This window comes from Mastigoproctus giganteus, chromosome 5 (genome assembly GCF_048544385.1).
Source record: "Mastigoproctus giganteus isolate SK-2022 chromosome 5, ASM4854438v1, whole genome shotgun sequence".
In the NCBI taxonomy this organism is placed as follows: Eukaryota; Metazoa; Arthropoda; class Arachnida; order Uropygi; family Thelyphonidae; genus Mastigoproctus; species Mastigoproctus giganteus.
The window spans coordinates 198,340,249-198,355,067 of record NC_143579.1 but is presented as its reverse complement, the minus strand read 5'-3'; the positions used below and the strand labels follow the sequence as shown (position 1 = coordinate 198,355,067).

The window sequence follows — 14,819 nt, the reverse complement described above, 5'->3', positions numbered from 1 at the left end:
AAAAAGTTACAGTGAATGAAAAAGGTTTTCAGTTGATGAAAGATTGATAAGTCAGTTATGACAGATGCACCTAAAAATGCAAAGCGGTATTAAAGGTTGCAAAAGTATATATAAGTTTGTATTAATATATTGAATAAAGTGTGTGTAGATGGATGTGAAAATTACACAAAGTGCCAGAAACTAGAAGGGTGAGGATAGTAGAAAAGAAAGTAAGAGTACATGTGTAAAAGGTGAAAGAATGTTAATATCCTAAAAGTTGACACTTGTGTAATTTCACATCCATTTATGTACACTTTATTCAATACATTAATACAAACTTCTATATATATATATATATATATATATATATATATATCAGTAATAAAAAAGAAGAGACAGAGAACAGAGAAATACAGAAACAGAGAACTTCTTGTCGTTTTTTGCCTTCAGTCTGGGTTGTTAGCCCCAGTTGAAGTCATCTGGATTGTGGGTAAAAGGCGATAATTTTTTTTTTTTTTTTTTTAAATTCTTAGCATTTTCCTAAATTCCCTGAATGGTATTATTTGATTGATTTACACTTTCTATTATTTTCTATTATTATCCTCAATACTTTATATATATATATATATATGTTTGTTTGTTTATTTGGTTTTTAGGAGCATTAGCAACTAAGGCCATATTGCTCAGGGATATGCGGTGCTCATTCCCTGACCTTTCCGCATCCTCCGTATTTGGTGGTGACGGGCTCGAACTCCAGTCTAATCAAGAAGCGTGTGCTACACACTGCTACTCCTTCCCACCTGGCTACGGAGGTGCCTGTATATATATGTGTGTATATATACATATATATTAGATAGTACGAATCAGAGCTGTACTACTCAATATGTTCTACATTGATAATAATATTAGTAAAATAATAAGAGGAGTTTACCTCAATATAGTGCGTAGAACACTTCCGTATTCTACGGAACACTTCCTCCAGAAATTAAAACGGAAAAAACGAAAAAAATCGACAACTTACCGGTACATTTGAGTAAAATATAAATAATTAAAAAAATCAATTTAACACAATTCAAATCAATTAAAAATCAAATTAACGCAATTAAAAGAATCTAACGAAAATATTCAAAACGATTTTCCTTCCTGAAGCTGACAACGCTTTTCGACCGTATGTCGTGATCACAGGAATGAAAATTACCGAATCAGGATAAACCTGATACTTAAATAGTGATTATTTGTCTTCGCGCATGCGCGTAAAAGGTCCACGCATCGGAGATCAAATATGGCCACCGAACATTAACAGAATTCTCGTGTAATTTAATTTCAACGGTTTCTGCAATTAATAGTCGCGTATAATTACATTGAACATTAAGTATTTTGGCTTCATTAAATAAAAAAGTATGTTTTTCGTTAATGGCATGAAAGGCTAATTCTGACGCTGCTGAACGAGAAGCACGAACTGAGGCTTCATGTTGATTTACACGAATATTAAGAGAAAAACGGGTCGAACCCTGATAAGACGAGTCGCAATCACCGCAAGAAATTTTGTATACCAGATCATTAATTTGTGTTGCGAACGCTGAAAGAACCGAGCGATTGTTCAGTATAGTGTGTAACTTCTGTATTGGCCTAGCTACAATTTTAAATTCGGTATCTTTAAAGAATCTGTTAAGCTGTTTGTGCCACTGTTCAACATATGGGACAGAAATAAAGTATTTTTTGATATTACTATTGTTGATTGGTGTAGTATTTTGTATCCTATCCTTAGCTTGTACCCTAATTCGGTTTATTGTAGTAATGGAATAACCCCTGTTTAAGAATCTGCTAGTCAACATTTGTATTTCTGAGTCCAAAGCAGATTCCGTCGTTGAATATTTATAGGCATTAAGAAATTGATTAAAGATAATCAATCTTTTGTAGGTGAACGGGTGATAGCTATTATAATGTAGAAGCATACCAGTGTTTGTAGGTTTTCGATAGATGCTAAATTGTATTTTATTCGAGTCCCGGGTAAGCGTGAAATTTAGAAAGTTTAATGACTTAGTATCCGTATCCTCCCTTTCCAATGTAAATTTGAGTCTAGAATGAATATTATTAAACGAAGGTAAGATGTCTTGGATAGTATTACTATCGGTAATAACTAGAACATCATCTAAATACCTCACATAGTATGTGATACGGGTTCGAAAAGGTGTTAAATGTATCTGTTCAATCGTTGAGAGATAGATCTCTGACATTAAGCCACTCAGGCTCAAACCCATTGGTAAACCAAAAATTTGTTTGTATACCTTGTCTCGAAAGGTGATGTAGTTAGCTTCAACTAACAGTTTAATTAAGTGAAAAATTTCCTTAATAGGTAGCTTCGTATAATTAATCGGTGTCGAGTTTTTATTTAACATATCCCAAATAATATCTAATGTGTATTCAACGTTTACATTCGTATATAATGAGGTAACATCTAGTGAGAATAAATTGTCATTGTCGCCGAGTCTACAGTCTTTAAGCTTATTAAATAATGTATCGTAGTTCTTAATCCCAAATTGTATTACCTGTCTAAAGGGTTTTATAATGTTATATACATGTGTGGCTAAGGATGAAAATGCCGAGTTCCTGTAGGAAACAATAGGTCGAATAGGAAACCCAGTCTTGTGTAATTTTACCTGACCGAAAAGTGCAGGAATATTGTATGTTCTGGACTTCAGTTCCTTTAACTGAACCATAGTAATGTAGTCGTTTTATCGATAAGTGGTATATATAATATATATAAAGTATTCTGATATTCTTTTCTTTTTTTTTTATGAAAACGCCAAACACGAGAGGTATTATAACCTATAGTACTTAGTACCATGCTTGGGTTGGCGGTTGAGAAGATGAAAGATATTTGATGACTTTAGACTTGAACATCTGTAGACTAATGTTCAGGAAATACGTATGAAGGAAGGTTGTTCCAGAAAGCAGGGCAGTTGAATGAATAAACGAGGAAGATGAAAAGTTGGTTCCGTGAGTTTCAAGTTGGACAGTAAATGAAGTGGAGTAGTACATGCTCTTTGAGTAGGCCGGGGTTCAAGCCCCTGACTGCTAAATACAGTTGATCTGCCAACCCACAGTGGACCAGCGTGGCAGATTATGGTCCATTTCCCTCTACATGAATTTCTGAGGAGGCTTCCATACTGCAGTGGAATGATAATGGCTGCTGCTTGCTTACCTTTTTAAGCAATGCCAATTTGGTATGCCAGCATACTCACCCCCTGAAATGACCTTGTGTAACTTCAGGGACATATACATATATTAAAAGTGTGTAAAAAAAAGGATTCTTTGAAGATTCTTTTGTGGTATGGTGGATTTGTTGATAGAATGGTAATGTCATAGTCCCACTCCAGCCTGCATCAATAGAGCAGACTTTGATCCTTCCATAGTGTGTGTGTCTTTCTTGTATTCTTTCACTCCTTTATAGAGCCACCTGTAAGGTCCACCTTACAGATGACTTCTGATGAGTGGTTGAATCAGCTGATTTCAGTGGTATACTAGAATACGTGTTTTAAGAAACAGGATCCTGTATAGCAAGGAATAAAAGGAAAAATGATGGGTTCCAGTATCAACTGGATTTTCTGACCCACAGCAGAACATTCTTATTGTTTTCCATCTATGATTTTAGAAATAACATTGCCTGGACATCCATTTTTCTTGCAATGTTTTTTTATGTTGCATACCTCCTTATTGCGATTTTCCTACTTTGAAGAAGACTACATTGTCTGTGAGCTTCTGGTACACTCTTTTTGTGATGTGGTCATGTCTAATAGCAAGATATGGAACTGAAGTTCTTGCTCAACTCTTCTTCCATTTTGAAAGAAATCCTAGCAGTTTAGATGGAAGAATATCTATAGATCTTCTTGGCCCTAGTCACAGATGGCCAGGATGCCATCAATGTGTTCTCCTTTTGGGTCTGGGTTGACATTCTCCAAAATTGTTTTGTCTTCAATACTCAAGCCAGTTTTCTGGATATAAAATGAACTTTGGAATGAGAAATAAAACTCACCAAACAACAGTCAATAGGTTTTAATATGCCCTTAATATGCAGATGTCTTATCATATAATCTACACAGATAGCTGGATGTTCTTCTTCTTTTAAAAATGGTAATGTTAAGCAGATAACTGTAAACATCGCATTTACATCAAAAGAAATCAATGAGCCTTCTCATTGTATTTACATTTGGTCAGACTTTGCAAGAAAATACAGTAAATTTATTATGGCTAGTGGGTTAAGTGGAACTATATTCAGCCAGCTGAATATCTTTTCTTTTCTGGGTGGCATCTCACATTGATTAATGGCCATGCTGGAGCATTCTCCTTATGGATTTTAAGGTTTGCAAAGATGTACAGAGTTTCTGAATTTTTGAACTTAACTTGTCTGTGGAGTTCTTAGTCTATTTTTTTCATCTCCAATTTCAATTTTTTCAGTTATTTCACTTTTGTTCTGCTAACCTGGTAAGGTTTTTCTAACACTTTGTTGGTGTTTTAGGTTCAGGTTCTGGAGGAGATTACAATTGTTTTTACAGTTGTGTTGTCCTTATCCACTTTTGTAACAACAATAACCTCCTTTATATTCTACAATTATACAGTATATTCTATTACTGTTTTAAGAATTGACAGAATTTATCATCTAAACCACCAGGCTCCTACTATCTCTATCAAAATGAAAGAAGGGTTAGACAAGAATTTGTCATTCCTTGACATCTTATTAACCAGAAATAAATAGTTGGCATTATTAAAATTTGTCTGTGAATTTCTTACATACAGGAAACCTACAGACAAGATGCACTGTGAACTACAGATCGGCCCACCCATTCTTGGCTAAAGTAAAAGTAATAAAACCCCATTTTTCTAGGGCACAAAGAAAACTGGCTACCAAGACAATGTTATTTCTAAAATCAGAGAACACAAAGACAACAATAATGTACCACTATGGATGAGAGGAATTAATTAGCACTTGAACCACTATTTATTTTATTCCTACAATCAGTTGGATCACAAGAATAACCAGAAATTTCAGTATCTTCTTAAAACACAAATTCCAGCATACTAACCAGATGCAACCAAACAACACACTCTACAAACTCGCTTGTGGATGCCAGTAGGTTCATGTGGCTGAATCTAAGGGTCAACAGGATTTGGAGGAAAACAAATAAGATGTACTGTATGAAAGAAGTCAAAGTCCACCCTGTTCATGCATAATTTGGAATATAGGATGAAGTGGAACTTCAATGTCACTTCCATTCCACCCAGAGATCCATCATACCACAGAATCTCCAAAGACTCCTTTTTATAAGGTGTTAACAGAGATACAGTTAATAACATTAAAAAAAAAGTGCACATAAATATTTATACAAGTTCAAACAAAAGATCCTTTTTGTTCAAGCAAAGAGGATGCAAAACTGACCAAATTTCAGGTGAAAACCTTTCAACCTAAAAAAGAGATAATTGCATACAACCAGGAAAGAAAAGGCAATCCAGTCAAACGGGCCACTAGAAGGCTCACCAAAAATACAAGATAAGATAAGGGAGAAAAATTTTAAATTAATTTTTCTCCCTTATCTTGAGAGCCAATTTAATTCAATTATTTTGCTCATCTCTTACTTATTAAACCCATACAAGTTGGCTGTCTTACCCCAATGCATATACCACATCAGTATAAGCATATTCCTAGCCTCAGATAACTAATTATCTCATACTGTAATCTCCCTGTATGCACTGCCCTATGTAGCTAGACAATATGATCTAATTAATGCATGTGGAGCTGTGGAGTCATGCTGTGGAGCCAAAATGTTTCCTGAACTTTCTAGGAATTTTATTTTTATATGTAATAAGTTCACTTTGTTATTAGTATGAGGTCTAATTCAAAATTATCTAAATGTTTTTTTCTGCATTACTTACATAATCTGATGAGATTTTTTTTTTTTTTTTTTTATCTTAGACTTGAATTACTGTTAGAAAAAATAAAGATTTTTGCCCAATATTTATGTAAACAGAAGTGTGTTAAACTCGAATTTTACAGTAAATTTCCATATATGTCTTACAACACAATGTCAATTTACAGGAATCTTGTTAATACAAAGTTAGTTCAAGGGGACCTAAATTTTCACATTTTGTAATAATGAGGTCCCCCCAAAAGTGTCAAAATTTTACCGTTTTTTTTTTGGTACACACTGTATATCTAAGAATAATAATAAATGATAATATCAAAAATAAATTAATAAAATAAAATAAAATAAAAACAAAAGCCTTGTCTAACGATACAGTAATAGGAATAACATTTTTTTTTTAAAGATTTTATTTTTTTGTAAGATAAACTAAGAGAAAAGCAATATTAATGGAAATGAAAATATTGTACAATATATATTTTGATATATACAATATTTTAGTATCACAGTAAAAAGAATTACAATCTTAATATAAAAGGAGACATACAAACCATTAACTTTTTAATAAATTAATCTAATTTAAAGAAAGAATCCAATGTTGTTTGCACAGTTTTCGTCCTACATGCATTTTTAACTACAGCACAGATGTTATCAAATGCAATAGTTGTTTCTTTATCAAAGTTACTGCGGGCCAACACATTTTCTATTATGCTCAATGCATTTTGGGCATCTTTTTTTAGATGGCAGTGTGTGTGTGTGCTCAGCAGCTCTTCTGGTGTTGGTATTGCTGTGGTAGCAACTTCATCATCCACCTTCACAAACTCTTCAAATTCCTTCATTCCTCAAGTGATAGCAAATCCCATTCATTTGCTGGATCATGTTTTTCGATGATATTCTCTCCAAAGCCACTATTTCTGAAGCAGTTGATTATTACACTTGATGTAATACTTTCCCAAGCAATAACAAAATTATGGATAGCATCCAACATTCCAATTTGGCTGCAAATTGTTCCCTCCTTCTATGTTGCAGATCAAGTACCTTATCAGGCGGGCTCTATATGCTCTCTTGAGGTTAAAAATAATGCCTTGATCCAGTGGTTGCAGTAAACTGGTGGTATTGGGGGGTAAAAACAACAGCCGTATATTTGTCAACTTAAGTGTCTCGGCAGAATGTGCTGTACAACGGTCTAGAATCATCAAAATGTTCCTTTTTCCTGAAGCCATTCGTCTGTCCACTTTTGATAACCAAGACTGAAAAATTTTAACTGTAAGCCAAGCACTTCTATTGGCCTCATAATCACAAGGAAGTTGGTTAACTGCTTTAAAACATCTTGGCTTGGAAAACTTACCAATCACAAGTGGGCATAGTTTTGTACTGCCATCTGAATTGCAGCATAACAGAACAGTGAGTCTTTGTTTACTTAATTTTCCACCATGACGACTCTCCTCGAACAGCCAATTGTAAAATAAACCTGTCTCGTCAAGATTAAAAATATCCTTTGTCTCATATTTTTTAAGGATGGACCGTACAGAACACAACCAGTCTGTAGCCTTTTCTTTGTCCACTAATCCAGACTCACCGCAAACATTTCACGATACCAAGTTATTCCTATCTTTAAATCTTTGGAGTCAGCCACTGCTGCATTTGAAGTCGCTAATCCCATGTTGCTGGATAATTTGTACTTTCCTGCAAAATCAGACCTGATATTGGCAAATTAGATGCACACATTTGTTGGTACCACAAATTCGTTTCATGTTTTTCATCACTGCTCCAGTGTCATGCACTTAAAGTCTTTTTTGATTTTTCAGTATTGCAGATAAAGAAGGTAAAGGGATGTTGTATTCCTTTGCAATGTCCGTTTTGCTTCTTTCCATCCTATCGGCCTCTTGTATAATTTTTAGTTTAATTTCCAGGCTTAATTCTCTCCGTCTACGTTTTGTCGCCATAACACTGCTAGATAAAATTTAATATAAACAAATTTTAAATTAATTTAAAGACACAAGTTCCGAAAAGGACATCAGCTCAGATAAAATGGCACAAAAAATAGATTGCTGCATACGATAGCAAAAGACTCTTTGAACTGGGGTAACAATTGCAACTGACCTTATTCCTGTGGAGAGCGAGGGAATGCACATGTAAACAACTTAGAAAAAGTTTTTATTCTTTTGTTAATTTAACAACTCATCCTTCAGAAGAATGTTTTTCAGAGTGCACTTGATGTTGTAGCTACCATAAATTGCTTTTGTTTACACAAAACTAATTTCTAACAAGTCAGTGCCATCCTTCAGGAAGTAGGGAGCCATAATCGAATCACTCTGCCAAGATTTGTATTAAACAGACAAAATGACAATATTTATTTCTCATGGGGTGAAAAAGAACTTTGTAATACATATTAATCAAATTTTATAATAAACGAATATATTTACATAGAAAAGCCTATCCTTTCGCAGGGGAATGGTATGTGCTTCATATAAACGAGTACTTTGTATAAACCGAGTTTGTATTAAAGAGATTTTACTGTATTGTACATTATGCTTCTCTGTTTGTTCCTATATACAATAAAATTTTATTTTTGAAATGCTCAGAACATAAATTTGTATTCTAGGTCAGCAACAGGTTTTATAAAAAAATTAATAAAATAATAATACAAATGAGACAACATATAGAAAGAATAGTTACGAATATAATTTAACGCTTACCTTGTATATGAGTATTTGTTATTGTGGCGATTTATAAGAAGCTTCACAACAGGCTAAACAAAGAAGGAAAAAAGCTGAATCAAATCCTTGCATATATACATGTTACATATATTTAATCAAGTCTGCAGTACTTATACTAGAAGCCTCGTTATTCAAAACAATTTGAGACTGAGGTTATTTCAGACAGTTACTTCAAAGGGAAGCAGGAAAAAATTAATAAGAGAAAATTACAGCAGTTTGCATTTATTATTCACACATTATAGACTGTATATGCTTGTACAGATGGGGGCAGGAGCAGCAGTGCGTAGCATATGCTTCTTGATTAGACTGGGGTTCGAGCCCACGACCACCAAATAAGGAGGATGTGGAAAGGTCAGGGAATGACCACCGCATATCCCCGGAGTAATATGGCATTAGTTGCTAATGCTCCTAAAAATCAAATAACAACAACTTGTACAGCTTAAAAGTAATTGCCAACATTCTGATACTTTCATTAAACACATAAGATGGTTTAATGAAAGTACAGCTCCTCTTGCAATCTGGCTCAGCTAATAGCTGATCTGAAGAACACTGAACACTTTGCTGGCTGTTGGTTTCTGTGGTATTCATTCATCACAATATCCTCATCTTCATTTTCAATTCTTGTCTGATTTAAATTAGTTAATGATGCAACTATTTTGCCATCTGCTGAAAAATCATAATTTTCATTATGAAATTATTAGTCATATATAAAAAAAAAAAAACCATAAATAAATTATAAGAATCTTCTCTTCTTTCCTATTTTTTTTTTGCTTGTTACTCCGTATCTCACTTGGGCAATTTGTGCGTGCCATGATCGTCATTATTATTTATTTATTTTTGTTTTAAATTTTACAATCCTAAAAAAAAAAAAAAAAAAAATTACGTAAAACCATAGTTGCGTAAGCTGGGAACTTACTATATCAAAAAATGTTCAGCAACCTATGTAAAAAATATGGCTATAGATGAAAAACGAAAAAAACTTACCATGTACTACTCACGTGTCCAATACGATGCTTTCCTTTATTTTTTGTGATGTTGATTTTAAATGTGATAGCTTTCCTTCATTTTTTATGATGTTGCATATGGTTTGGTCACCAATATTATAATGGTTCATTAAAGATTTAACGGATGCACCATTTTCGAACTTTTGAATAATTCCAAGTTTTTGTTTAACTGAAAGCGCAACTCTTTTGCGATTACCCATCATTTTCGCGATTTCTAAACAAAAAAAAAAAAAAAAAAAATATATATATATATATATATATTTACTATAAAAAAAATTTCAACATCCCTGACATAAATAATGAAACAATTTGTCTTTTTGCGGTGCAATGGAACACAACAATCAACGCAACGTACTAAAACAAACTAAACAATTTTTGTTTTTTTTGAGCAGCGAGGGTTGCAAGATAATAGGTACATTAATTTCCTAATGACAACTTATAACGCCGCTTCTTGTTGCTTATTTACGACTTGCAAAATATCTGTTTTATACCTATTCTAGTTAGTTATTACTTGAATTTTATGATTTTCGGTTGATTTTTTAAAATTTTTATTTTTAATTTGAAGTGTCCCCGGTTAATCCGATCCTTGTTTGTTTGTTATTTAGTTGTTAGGAGCATTAGCAACTAAGGCCATATTGCTCCAGGGATATGCGGTGGTCATTCCCTGACCTTTCCACATCCTCTGTATTTGGTGGTCACCAGCTCGAACCCCAGTCTAATCAAGACGCGTGTGCTACGCACTGCTGCTCCTGGCTACGGAGGCACCCCGATCTTGGTAAATCGAGAGTCTGCTGTACTTGTACATATTGAGAGATACTGTCGGTAATTTGCACTTTCATCATATGCATTTGGTAGAATATTTCACAAAAAACATATTTCATAAACTGAACATTCAGTGTCAAAAATTTTTGTTATAACATGAAAGTTTTTAAATCAGATGTTTGGAAACCAGAAATTCACTATACTGTTTTGGGCTGGATGTGATCTTCGGGATAACATACATGGATGCAAATTCCCACACTGCACGATCAAACCCATACACTTATACAAAATGTGCACAGCCTATTAATAATTGGTTTCTGCCAGCCAATATAATGCTGACTATATTAGCTGCCATAAACAGTTACAATGAAGCTGTAAACTTCTCTGATTACTTTGAGGCTGTATAAGAATATTAACAAACAATTTTAATTTAATTTGAATTAAATTAAATTTGAATTTAATTTGAATTTTAAATTTAATTTAAAATTCAAATTTTTTTTTGTAACTTCAAGTCAGCTGCTATATCATGTGCAGTTCATGTCAAGTTTAATTTAAACTTGACATGAACTGCGCATGACATAAAGGCCTTTTTATATAAATAATTATAGTAATAATTATTTATTACTAAAAAGTAATACACACCATTTCATAGAATTCTAACATAGTATGATATTTAACTGCAGCATCAGCAAGTACTTAAGCAACAGAATTATCAGCCTACTAAATATGGCAAAAGTATACAAAATGAAAAACAAAAATAGTAATACAAATGGTAGTGCCTCATCTATCAGCACATTTCACATAATTACTCTTCATAAACTATTAGCAATTACTCTATATAAACTATTAGTAATTTCAAAAATTACTCAAGTGAGATCATCACTGGATTCTAGAATGGTCCTTTTATCTGAAAAAGTGCTAATGTCTCCTCAATTCACAGAGGTGCAAAAGATATGATAGGAAACTATGAATAAGGATGTGACACAGAACCATCTCAACAGGAATGGTATTCATGGATTACAGCATGTGTTTGTGAAGGGGGAAGAGAGCTTGCCTAATCAATCTGATTAATTATAATGAAGTCATAAAAGAGTTAGACACAAGAAACAACTTTGATATTATGAGGGTATACTGAAAAGTAACATCATTTAATTAATTACTTAAGCAACATGCAATATTACTATTTTTGTTTTTCGTTTTGTGTACTTTTGCCATTTTTAGTACGCTGATAATTCTGTTGCTTAAGTACTTAATTTATGAAAAGTAGCATCATTTAATGCATAACTTTTGAAAATATAGAGATAAATCAAAAGGAAAACATAGATAATAAAAGTTGTCTTTAATCCCTTTAGTGGCATGCTTGGTGTAATTTGCACACCAAAAAAAAAAGTAAAATTTATAAAGTTAAACAACTCTTAGAATTATATCATTGTGAATTTTAGTATTCCTCCAAATATGGTAATTACTTTCAACCAACTCTCAATTTTCAATTTGTTCTAATCAGAACTTGGTAGATTTGATTACTGTACTGAGATGTTTTCCACTTCATATACCATAATACACTCACAATGATTTAAACATCTGCAGAGATGATGCGATGGCTCAATTCTCAGCAACAATATGTTTCTAGTAGTCATAACTCAGCACTATGTCAGAGTGCAGAATTACTCCCTCTTCATCAGCTGCTGACCCTGCCAATGTAAAGTGGCCAGTTGATTGCTGCAATCAATCTGGTATGCAATTATACAGTATTGCTGTTCAGCAACACTCTTCACCCTCCCTAAGAACTCTACTTATCTCAAAGCAATATGTTCGACACTTCATTCATTTATTAAAAAACACTTGTGCATCTAAACCATATAGTTTTTGTGGACTTTGCTTTCAGTTCCTTAAGACATCCCATAGCAAATTTTTGAGTTAAGGTTAGGCTCTGTGAAAGTCATGACAGTACAATGACCTCACCTCAAACCAGTCCCAAATAATGTGCAAAAGAAAAGTGACAAGGACTATGCATCTGAACAAGAGGAGGTCCAACTTTATAAAATTCCACAAGAGTATAAAATTCTGCAATTACTGCAATGTTTGTTGGGACTGTTTTAAGAATGTTTAAAACAGTGGATCCAAAGCCCATGCATCAAGAAAAGACATTCACATGTCAATATTATATAAAATAAGTAATGAAAAAGGATACTTTTTTTATTAAAAATAACCATTAAAATTATTTGAAAAGTGTATGCATTTCTACAATTAGTTTCTATCTTGGAGATACTGTGGTCTTTCTCCAGTGATGATGGTATTCATCACTGGAGAAAGACCACAGTGATGATGGTATTCAAAGGTTGGCTGTTAGGGATACATAAGCTGCTAATATCTTTTTTTAAAAAATAATCCCACAAAAAACATGATTCTGCCATTTGTTTAAAAAACCCCCTGTAACCAGCTATTTCAGTACTGGTCTCCCAATGCCCAACTTGAATTCCTAAAACTTTATTACTGAGTTGCAGGACTTGTCCTAAAATTTATTATTATTTTTTCTTCTTTTTGAGACATGTAAATGTCCTCATTTTATGAAATCTTAAATAATTTTTAAGATGTCAAAATCTTAAAATCTGCTCAAAGTGTTCTTGTTTGTACTCCAGCATGACCAACTAGGCCAGAGAAGTTTACATTAATTATTTCAACAATGGGTGCAATCACTATTATTTAATCAATTCGAATGAGCTGATTCAAAGAAATAAGGTTCACGGCTGAACATGTTGTTTGGTTTTTTTTCTGGTTTTTTTTTAGGAGCATTAGCAACTAATGGCGACGGGCTCGAACCCCAGTCTAATCAAGAAGCGTGCTACGCACTGCTGCTCCTTCCCACCTGGCTATGGAGGTGCCTGGCTGAACATATATTTCCTTTCCGGCTATAAGCAGCCTTGGTGGTTGTGGTAATTTTGAGTGCATCACTGTATTGTCCTGCAAAGTCTCTTGCAGGCTAAAAGGCAGAATTGTCTGCCTGATGGTTCTCTAACAATCTGGAGATTGCAAATCTCCATTGATCTTGCTCAAGAATGCAAAGATATTTTCATTACCAGTTCATCAAATTTTGTTCTTCAAAAGATGTAACATATAACAAGTTACTGACATTGCACAACTTGTTGGTTAAGTTTATATCAAGTAATCAATCAAGTATTAGTTTTTTGAACTTGAAAGTTGTTGTTATTTGGTTTTTAGGAGCATTAGCAACTAAGGCCATATTGCTCCGGGATATGTGGTGGTCATTCCGCATCCTCCGTATTTGGTGGTGATGGGCTTGAACCCCAGTCTAATCAAGAAGCGTGTGCTACGCACTGCTGCTCCTTACCACCTGGCAAACTTGAAGGAATTTTTTCTTGCTGAAGAAAAGATACTGAAATTTAGGGTAAAATTTTTAAAATTAAATGAAGCACATTTCCATGTAGAGTGTGCTTAGTATACTAAATAATTACTAAAAATTTAATGTTCCAAAAACTGCATAATAGAGGGGTTGGTCGTGAGTTATGTAGATTGGGCAGCTGAAATGCTTAAATTATGCACTGACAAAAAATTTTCCCTCAGTGCAAAATTTTTACTGATAGCAAATTTGGGGAGGGGAAAAAAAAAAAAAAATGGTATCAATTAAAGAGGATCTATTATATATAATATGGATAAAAAAAACTTGTGAATGCCTAGAAAAATGGGCTGAAACCTTGAATATATTCAAATTTATGGAATGGGTGCATTTAAAAGTACACCTGTTTTGTAGGAAGTGCCAAATATGTACCAAAATATTAATACAGAATTTCAAATTGACTAAAATTTATTATTTAGTCAGTTTATTTTGCTTAAAAATTTTATTTCAGAAGAGTTGAAAGAAGAACGATGACTGGCTCAAGAGATGTTATGATCAGTCGTCTTGTTTTTGCTGAAGGTTATATCTTGAGAGCAGACTTAGGAAATCCAAAAATTATCAGGCTTTTTGTTTCAATTTCTGATATATAATGGAAATGTTAAAAGAATGTTTTTGGAAATTCATGATGAATCATTTATTTATAATTCTTATAGTTAGCTACATGTCAGCTCACAAAACTGAGTTCTCAAATTGTATTTAAAAAAGTCCTTACAATTCATTTAATACATTCACTGCTGCCTACATATGAAGAGAATTTATTATTTATCATAATTTTTGTTATGTTGAGGAACAACAAAATTCTGAAAATAATGAAAAATGTATTATTAGCATAGGCATATGATACAAGAAAGCAAGCTTATAGAGCATCAGCCAAATAAATAAATAAATAAACAAACCATCCCATTTCACCCATCCATTCGCTCCAAATGTTTGTCTAGTTCTGCCTCGATTTTATGTAAGCTGTCAACTTATACAACAGCAGATAGAAGTTTGTTCCAGCAGTGTTTAACCACCCACTGGT

At 33.3% G+C, this 14,819-nt stretch overlaps 1 protein-coding gene across 1 annotated transcript in view; it reads right to left on the bottom strand.

Moving 5' to 3' along the window:
• Positions 1–14,819, bottom strand: part of LOC150085988 (BTB/POZ domain-containing adapter for CUL3-mediated RhoA degradation protein 3) — a 106,545-nt gene that overhangs the window by 32,673 nt on the left and 59,053 nt on the right. Inside the window, exon 4 of the mRNA XM_090373636.1 lies at positions 8,597–8,649. Within this exon, the coding sequence (XP_090229762.1) occupies positions 8,597–8,649 (53 nt within the window). The remainder of the gene's footprint in view (positions 1–8,596; positions 8,650–14,819) is intronic.